Source organism: Lycium ferocissimum, chromosome 2 (assembly GCF_029784015.1).
Source record: "Lycium ferocissimum isolate CSIRO_LF1 chromosome 2, AGI_CSIRO_Lferr_CH_V1, whole genome shotgun sequence".
Lineage (NCBI taxonomy): Eukaryota > Viridiplantae > Streptophyta > Magnoliopsida > Solanales > Solanaceae > Lycium > Lycium ferocissimum.
Window position 1 is genome coordinate 43,322,506 of NC_081343.1, and position 8,928 is coordinate 43,331,433.

The window sequence follows — 8,928 nt, forward strand, 5'->3', positions numbered from 1 at the left end:
ATGCGGTAAGGATTTCCTAATACCATATAAATATACCAAACAACCCATCACCTCCCAATGTGGGATGTCTAACACCTCCCCACCCCCCCACCCCCCCAAACCCACGTCTGGTTCCTGCGACCATATAAAGAGACCAAAGAACCAGAACAGACTGATGTGTATGAGCCGAGCAAGGAGGCACAAAGGATTCATCCGAATCCCCTTCCCCAAAAGATTACATCGTATGTACAAAATTGTATATATGCATGTTGAAACTTCTTCGTGTGTTTACTTCTTTATATTTTGAATCTCCTTTAATGAAAATCCGGGCTCCCCCATCGAAGCGTGGCAACTGGAACATGAACAACATCATACAAAAACATCGGTAAACAGAGTGAGATGGACCTAGCTTTGATACTATGCTTGAAAAAAAAAAAAAAGAGCATTGGGTCTAAAACAATTCAAAAATTAACTCATGTGATGAGGATTGCTCAAAACAATATAAAGAGATCAAATAACTTATCACCCACCGATGCAGGACAGCTGACATAACTCACTCCTATCTATGTTTCTACTTTTTGCTGGCATGGTGCTTGTTAGGTTTTGCCCTGAATCTTTATGTTTATCGTCAGAAAATGCATATGCAATTGCGGAAAATTCTTTCAAAAAGCATTTTCCTCGTAAGCTTATCAAAGGGACTTTTTCTATGTATGATACACCTTTAAACACCAGTACGTCAAACATAAATAAGGAAGCAGAAATAGCATTACATTTCGAAACCAAGAATATGACAGCAAATTGTTCAAAAACTGAGCTTCTGACAGCAAACAGTGCAAAAACAAGAAAGCTGAAGTGATACGGGACAATATATGGTGCAAACACTAAGCTACTTTAGTTTTTGAAGATGATCCTTTCGACATTGAAATATGACGAATTTCACGCAAATGAAAACTATACTCACTGAACATAAGTTCGCCACGGTAGGCAGCTTGCAGGTCATGAACTTCTGCTTCATATTTAGTAACATACTTCTGTAAGAAGTCCTTTTCACCCATCATTAGTTTTGCGTATAGCTTGCCAACTTCTGAAACAATGCCTCTTGACCATAAAACTTGCATGACAGAACACCTAGGAATAAGCCTCCTCTCCAGGCTACACAATAGAAAATTCGGTCTTTTTGACAAGAGTGATAGGCTAAAATGGAGTCTATCTCTATAGAATGCCACAATTTTCCTGATATTATCCTCAGTATAAAACATGCAAGTCGGCTGCAATCTGAATATATTAAGGATCTCGCCATCTGAAAAGCCCAAACTTCTGTATGTTTCAAATTTCCTTTCCATTTTGGAATGACCAACTCTAGACATTGAGGCAAAAGCTGTCCTAAATGCTGGAGAAGTAACATCAAACCCCATTTCCTTCAGCCTCAAGCCAACCTCACTCATCTTTTGGGGATTTAAAGTCAAGATAATAGCAGATTTTTGAATAAACTCTGACACTTGAGAATCAGGAATACCAATTTGGCCCAATATCTGTTCAGTCTGCTTCCAACAATGAGAGACCTTACAATCAAGGATTTGTGGAAATTGTTTGATGGCAACAAGTGCTCGCACTTTACTACCCATAAAAGTCTTCAGGAAATCAAAAGATGGAGCCAGATGGTTCCTTATGCTTCTAGAAAGTATGCGGGGTTGAAAACTTATAATCTTATTGCATTCATCTTCAGAAAAGCCAATTGATTGCAAGAAATTCAACTTGGGCTTTAGGGTTTTGTTCACCCTAGATGCTAATAAATGAGGGCGTTGTCTAATTATTTTCTTCACTTGGGTCGCAGAAAACCCATGGTTTTGGAAGAACTCAATCACAGCTGAAACTTTTGAACATGTATCATTTTCTAATTCGAGTACTTTTGCTTCACTAATGATGGTTTCTTTAGATAAACCATGTGACTTCTTGTGACACAAATTAATGAGTGACTTGCTCTCATCAGCTGGGGTATTGCTGCCACAGCTAGTTGACACAAACTGCACCAAAAAGCTGGTTTTCCTGATCTTTGTACACAAGTTTCTTTGGCATTTGTAGAGAGATTGAAGCATTTTAAAAGAAGGAAACCCTGTGAAGGAGATGTGAAAATGCCAAGATCATGCTTCAACGCGACAAGTTATAAGCCTACCAATGCAAACAAAAGCTGGGAACACCAAAACAGCCTGTTTGCCAAAGAAGAGTGCTTGTTAGTGAAAGAAGAGGACAATGAAACTCAACATTGGTGGAATTATATGAATCCTCCAAGTTCAGGAGAAGTAAATATTCCCCCAGAAAGGTGTCATATCCTTAATCTCTAGCTAGACACATTAGAAGGATCATTATGACAAAGGACCAGCGACTAGCAGTCCGAAGTGATGACTATTTGAGTTCAAGAAAATGTTACAGGCCTTTTACTATATTAATGTGAAAAACAAGATGCACAGCACAATGAATATGATTATGAAACGAAAAAAGTGAAAAGTGGAACTTTGCAAATTTACCCCATGTATTTGCCCACAATTCTTTAATTATTCCCTAGTATCCACTTCTAGCTTGGTCTCCTGAAAGCAGACGATGTCAGCTGTCTATGTGTGCACCAAACTTTTTACCAATCTCCTCTTGTTTACACGATTCAGCCCCTTTATAATCCATGATACCTCTAATAGTTTAGAACTTTCAGCATGCAGCCTCAATAGAATAAGAACACTATTTTCTCTACCCTTCCCACTCAAGAAGCTAGTCAGATTCTTAAAACTCCCAAGTCCCATCATATACTACCCAAAAAATGCTATATGTTTATCTAGCCCCTCACTAACAATGGTAACTAAGGATCTAAACGAAGCTACAAACTTGTCTTGAGCTCGTCGCTATGCCAGGCCTTTTTCGCAATCTAACAACAGGGATCTTTCTATAGTCCTGATCCCTTCCTAAGACATAACATTCAATTTGTTGAAAAGCAATATTTTCCTATTAGCAAACAAGTATAAGTTTAACATTAAAAGTACTTCTATTTCCTACACCAAATTACATTCCATGTCACCAGATGACCTGGGAACATCTTTTTCCTAAAATATTCGTCTTCAAACATTCCTGTTTTGCCGTTCCTCTAGGTTTTTGAGAGCCTTACTACCACTTTCTACAGACATCCTGTTCACCTTCTTCAAAATCATATCCTATTCATTTTATTCAAAATCATCCCTATGCTTGGACCTTTGGTCCATTTAAATTCCACAAATATTATTTGGTTGTGCAGATCCAAATCCAAAAATATTTCTAGCCTTTAGCTCAAATAAGTTATTCTACAGTTCCACATAGTCTATCCTTGTTTGAATACTTTATTGCAATAAGTACTAAGAGGAAAGTGATGAAGAAAAAGGATATGGACTTAAATCAACCTTTGGTCCATGTATACTCTCAGCCAATGTGGGCCAATAGCATACTTGGACTGGTCATCCAGAACATGAATAACATAATGGGGGCTAATACTGAGTAATGCAACATCAGGTTAATGACATGTTTGGTCAAGATTCTTGGGAACTAAAAGCATTTTTTCAACTGCTCCCTTTCATTTCCTTATATTATTACTCTCCTAATGATTACAAAGTGAAAGTAGTCTCTATTGGTTCCCTATAACTGACTTCAGACATTGTCTTACATAATGTCTTGCTTGTACCTTACAATTCAACCTCATTTCAGTACATCAATTGCTCAATCAGTTACATGGGTTCTGTTGTCTTTAACAGGTGCTCTTGTACTATACAAGGCCCTTCTCTGAAGATGCCAGTGGTAATTGGTAAGGCTGAAAATAGACTTCACATTTTTCAATCTAAGGTTTCTGCTACTGCTGCTCATTCTTTTGTTCCTATGCGATTTACAAATAATGCCATCGTAAATAGTTTTCTTTCCTGCAACGTAAATTATTGTAATGCCAGTATTGTACAATTTGTTGATATGAATAAGACTGGTATTTTTTGGTCACGTGTCTTGTAACAGATTGTTGTCTATTCCTTTCATCAGGGATAAAATTTCATCCAAACAACCTTTCATTTGTTCTGTGTGTCCCACGGCAAGATAGAAAAGATGCCTTTTTCATATAGCCTATAAAATCTATTATGCCTTTCCAACTTATAGATATTGACCTCTAGGAACCATACAATCTTAAACATAATGGATTAGATATTGACCTCCACTTTCTTCTGAGACTTCTCTAAATCTGGCATTTATATCAAGCTGTAGTTCCTCACAGTCCTCAACAAAATAAAGTGGTAGAAAGAAAGCACAAGCATCTATGTGAAATCCCTCTGCAGGCCTTTTATATCAATCTAGGCTTCTTTTGAGGTATTGGGGGATTATGTACTCACTGTCACCTATCTCATCAATAGATTTCCTTCCTCAGTATTACAATTTTTTTTTTTGAGATACTCAATGGTTCTCCTCCATCTTATGATCATTTGAAATCCGTTGGTTGTCAACTCTTCCTAAACATGGTAGGGAAAAATTTCAACCAAGGGCAATTGCATATGTGTTTCTGGGGTATCCTGTAGGTAAAAAAGGATACAAACTCCTAAATCTTTCTTCTCACTTTATCTCGTACTCCAGGGATGTTACCTTTCATGAACAAGTCTTTCCTTATTACTTCTCTTCCCGTCAATCTCTTGTTTTTTGTTCCTTCTCCAACTTCACCTTTTGTTGAATCCCAACCTTCTCTCGATTCTCCGTCATCTTTTATCGCTTCTCTTTCTAGTCCAACTTCAGATACTTCACATGTTTCTTCCTTGTTTCCTATGTTCAACTATATGTACCATTTGTACCTCTCAGAACATCTGCCAGATCTTGATCTTTCAATCTGTTAAAGTGTGTGACCATCTCATCTAAAAGCTTAAGTTGAGAGAGCACGCTTTATTTATTTAATTATATTCTCAACATGCCCCCTCACGTGCGAGCCTGATTCTCTTTTTCATGGCCAAACACGAAAAAAATCATTTTGAGAATGGTGGCAGTCAGAACCTATGTTGCTCGGACTCTTTAAAAATGTTGCCGCACCAGTGTCGAATCCTTCAAAAATGCACTACTTTTGGAGGATCTGACATGCATCCGTTGACATGCATCCGTCAACATTTCTGTAGAGTTCGAGCAACATAGGTGAGAACTCTGCCTGTGCTGATACCATGTTAAAGTGTGTGACCATGACATCATCCCATCAAAAAGCTTAAGCAGTTAGAGAGAGCACACCCTATTTATTTAATTATATTTTCAACACAATCCTTCTCCTTAACTTCAAGACTATACTTTTTCTCACATTGCTTCTACTTCTAAGATAACTTCACATGCAAGAGCCTCAGTTTACCAATAGGTTGCTTCTAATCCTGCTTGGCAAAATTCATGCAAGAGCCTGTATAGATATCAGTCACAAGTCCAGCCCAGATTCAGAAACCCGTGAATCATTATATAGTTCATTTTGGTAATTTTATTTCAGTGAATTTTAAAAACATAAACAGTGGACAGCCTCTATAGATATTTCTACTTGATTTCTTTGCCAATTTCTCTCATATTTTAGTCTGTTATCATGGTGGGTCTGGCTCGAATACTATACTGAGAAAAACATACCTAGGACCTAACTCAACTCCGAAAGATAGCTCATGAGTTGAGAATTATCCAGAAAATCGTACATCAACACATATCCTCAACTAATGTAGGACTCTACCAAAGAGTTCATGTTTTACTTTTTAAAGAATCAATCCGAATCCAAAGGTGAATTAAAAATATATTATAAAAAAAGGGTTACTTAGAAATGAAAAAAAAAGGACCAAAAAAACAAACAAGTTATATTATGAAACTTATGTTCAAGAAGCAGATAAGCACCAAATAATAGCGTATAGTTCCCGTTATTTCTTCCATTATATGAATCCAATATACATAAACTTGAACAGTGAAGCATTCCCAAGTTTTGATTTTTTTAAAAAGAATAAAAAATATTCAACGTACAAGGAGTGAAAATCACATACCTCAAGAATACAGAGCTGCAACTGTTGATTTCAAGCCATAGTTTTTAGATTAAAAAAATGAAGCTCAAACTTTAGTATTCAGATCCTTTCGACTTTTAAAAATTGCTAATTTGCCTCCAAGTTTAGATAAATAGCAAATTAACAAGTCTTACATTTATAGGAATTGAATTCAGATACACCTAACTGCCTTGGGCCCTTAATAGCACGTTTGGCCAAGGTTCAATATTTAAAATATTATTTTCAAGTAATTTTTTTGATAATTTCAAGTGTTAGGTAAAAAATAAGGTGTTTTTGAGCTTTGGGCATAAATATAAATAGTTTTCCGCCTCAAAATTATTTTCTCTACCGTACAAAGAAGTTATATTGATATATTCGGTAAATTGAACTATCCATACCAAAATTTGTCATTTATTGAACTATCCCTCATCAATTTAACATGCTTTTCTCTGAAATATAATCACAACTTTCTTTTTTCTTTTCAGTTTTTTATTTCTATCATCTCTTCTCGTGCTTTTGAAATGAAATTTTAATTTTAAATTGATATTTTTGGCGAAAGTCTCTTCTCATGCTTTTGAAAAGAAAATTTTATTTTAAATTGATATTTTTCGACGAAAAATATTTTCTGATGTTTGGTAAATAATTAAGAAAAAATATTAAATATATACTTAATGTAGCTAAACAGGGATTAAATGACCTTCCTTGCTCACATTTTGACCCTTATCTCATTGTTTTAAAGCATATTATATACCTATCATTATTTTTCCATTTTCATGTCTCGACCTCTTCATGTATATCTTCGTCACAGGGTTAGCAGTTAATCACACACCTTTTAGCTTCCTTCAGAAAACTTTTCCTTTTCACATCCATCAGCGAATTAGATACCATATTCTATTTGAATGTCAAAATTTTACTGCTATTAACTCACGACTAACTGCTTTTCTACTCTTTATATGCTGGTATAGCTCTTGCAAGGTTTTGCCATGAAATTTTTATGTTTGTCGTCCAAAGAAAAACACATGCAATTGTAGAAAAATCATTAAGCTTACCAATAATGGATCCTGGTATCTCTATAAACACATTATAAGGAGCTAAAACAAGAAAACCAAGAATCTGACAGCAAATAGAAAAAAAGGAAGCAAAATAGCAATACATTTCAAAACCGAGAATGTGACAGAACATGATGATAAAACAAGAAAACCGAAGAGATATGGGACAGCATATGGTGCAAACACTAAGCTGCTTTAGTTTTTGAAGATGAAACTTCTGTTTCATATTTGAACAAAGTTCGCCACTGTAGGCAGCTTGCAGTTCAGGAACTTCATATTTAGTAACATACTCACTCATCATTAGTTTGGGTATAGCTTGCCAAATTCTGAAACAGTGCCTCTTGACCATAAAACTTGCATGACAGAACACCTAGGAATAAGCCTCCTCTTCAGGCTACACAAAAGAAAATTCGGTCTTTTTGACAAGAGTGATAGGCTAAAATGGAGTCTATCTACATAGAATGCCACAATTTCCCTGATATTCTCCTCGGTATAAAACATGCAATTTGGCTGCGATCTGAATATATTAAGGATCTCGTCATCTGAAAAGCCCAAACTTCTGTATGTTTCAAATTTCCTTTCCATTTTGGGATGAGCAACTCTAGACAATGAGGCAAAAGCTGTCCTAAATGCTGGAGAAGTAACATCAAACCCCATTTCCTTCAGCCTCAAGCCAACCTCACTCATCTTTTGGGGATTTAAAGTCAAGATAATAGGAGATTTTTGAATAAACTGTGACACTTGAGAATCAGCAATACCAATTTGGCCCAATATCTGTACAGTCTGCTTCCAACAATGAGAGACCTTACAATCAAGGATTTGAGGAAAATTTTTGATGGCAACAAGTGCTCGCACTTTACTACCCATGAAAGTCTTCAGGAAATCAAAAGATGGAGCAAGATGGTTCCTTATGCTTCTATCAAGTATGCAGGGTTTACCATATATAATCTTACTGCATTCATCTTCAGAAAATCCAACTGATTGCAAGAAATTCAACTTGGGCTTTATGGTTTTGTTCACCCTCGATGCTAAAAAACGAGGGCGTTGTCCAATTATTTTCTTCACTTGGGTTGCAGAAAACCCCTGGTTTTGGAAGAACTCAATCACAGCTGAAACTTTTGAACATGTATCAGTTTCTACTTGGATTACTTTTGCTTCACTTGAGAGTTTCTTTTGATAAACTTCCTGTGACAAAATTTGTCATATTGTCAGATACACAAACTGCACCAAAAGCTGGTTTTCCTGATCTCTGTACACAAGAAGTTTCTTTGGCATTTATGGAGCGATTGAAGGAAGGGACCATTATGTGTCGACAACACCGTGCCTCAAGGGCCAAAACTTATAGCAGCCTGTTTGCCAAAAGAGAAAGAATGGACAATGAAATACAACAGTGATTTGAGTTCAAAGTCATATTGTCAGATAAACTCCTTTGTCTCAACAGACTAAAAGGACCATTATGACAATAGGCAGACATATATTTGAGTTAAAGAAAATATTACAGGCCTTTCAATATATAAATGTGAATAACAAGATGCATAATAGCATTTGTATGAAATGAAAAAAGCAAAAATTCATAAGAACATTTTCTTCAAACACATCAATATAATTTCCAGAAGTGTGTCTGTGTTTGATGTGCTACCAAACAAAAATAACTCAGTCCAGCATTTGGGTTTTCTGAATTTCAGTTTCCGTGTGTAACCAGTTTCTCAAACTCTAGTTATCATATACAACTTCTACGAAAGACTAAAAAAAATTAAATAATCTAGAGCCAAATGCCAATCCCTCAATCCCAAACAGAAGTCTGAACAGTATGACAAGATAGACCAGTAAATTAAAAATGAAGCCAAAAGATGAGTTTCCTCTGTTTGGTTTTG

The 8,928-nt window shown here is 36.0% G+C and overlaps 2 protein-coding genes across 3 annotated transcripts; both read right to left on the minus strand.

Moving 5' to 3' along the window:
* Positions 1 to 665: 665 nt before the first annotated feature.
* On the minus strand, positions 666 to 6,491 carry LOC132038525 (transcription termination factor MTERF6, chloroplastic/mitochondrial-like). Of its 2 annotated transcripts, none has more exons than XM_059429180.1 (2): positions 6,009 to 6,310; positions 666 to 2,186 (listed from the first exon to the last, which is right to left on the minus strand). In XM_059429180.1, the coding sequence occupies exon 2, from the start codon at positions 2,073 to 2,075 to the stop codon at positions 861 to 863; it is 1,215 nt and encodes a 404-aa protein (XP_059285163.1). In that variant the 5' UTR covers positions 2,076 to 2,186; positions 6,009 to 6,310; the 3' UTR covers positions 666 to 860. The 2 variants fall into 2 exon arrangements, 1 of the variants encoding a protein (XP_059285163.1); XR_009410163.1 differs by lacking the exon at positions 666 to 2,186 and adding an exon at positions 2,194 to 3,908 and having other exon boundaries at positions 6,009 to 6,491.
* An 859-nt stretch (positions 6,492 to 7,350) lies between these two features.
* LOC132047617 (transcription termination factor MTERF8, chloroplastic-like) lies at positions 7,351 to 8,329 on the minus strand. The gene is made up of 2 exons (XM_059438636.1): positions 8,282 to 8,329; positions 7,351 to 8,239 (listed from the first exon to the last, which is right to left on the minus strand). The coding sequence occupies exons 1-2, from the start codon at positions 8,327 to 8,329 to the stop codon at positions 7,355 to 7,357; spliced, it is 933 nt and encodes a 310-aa protein (XP_059294619.1). The 3' UTR covers positions 7,351 to 7,354.
* Between the last annotated feature and the right edge of the window lie 599 nt (positions 8,330 to 8,928).

Bases quoted from the DNA above. Each gene is read 5' to 3' on its own strand.
- LOC132047617 (XM_059438636.1), bottom strand. From the start codon at position 8,329: ATGCCAAAGAAACTTCTTGTGTACAGAGATCAGGAAAACCAGCTTTTG. The intron at 8,240-8,281 runs GTGCAGTTTGTG...ATTTTGTCACAG, and splicing joins ATCAGGAAAACCAGCTTTTG to GAAGTTTATCAAAAGAAACT.
- LOC132038525 (XM_059429180.1), bottom strand. From the start codon at position 2,075: ATGCTTCAATCTCTCTACAAATGCCAAAGAAACTTGTGTACAAAGATC.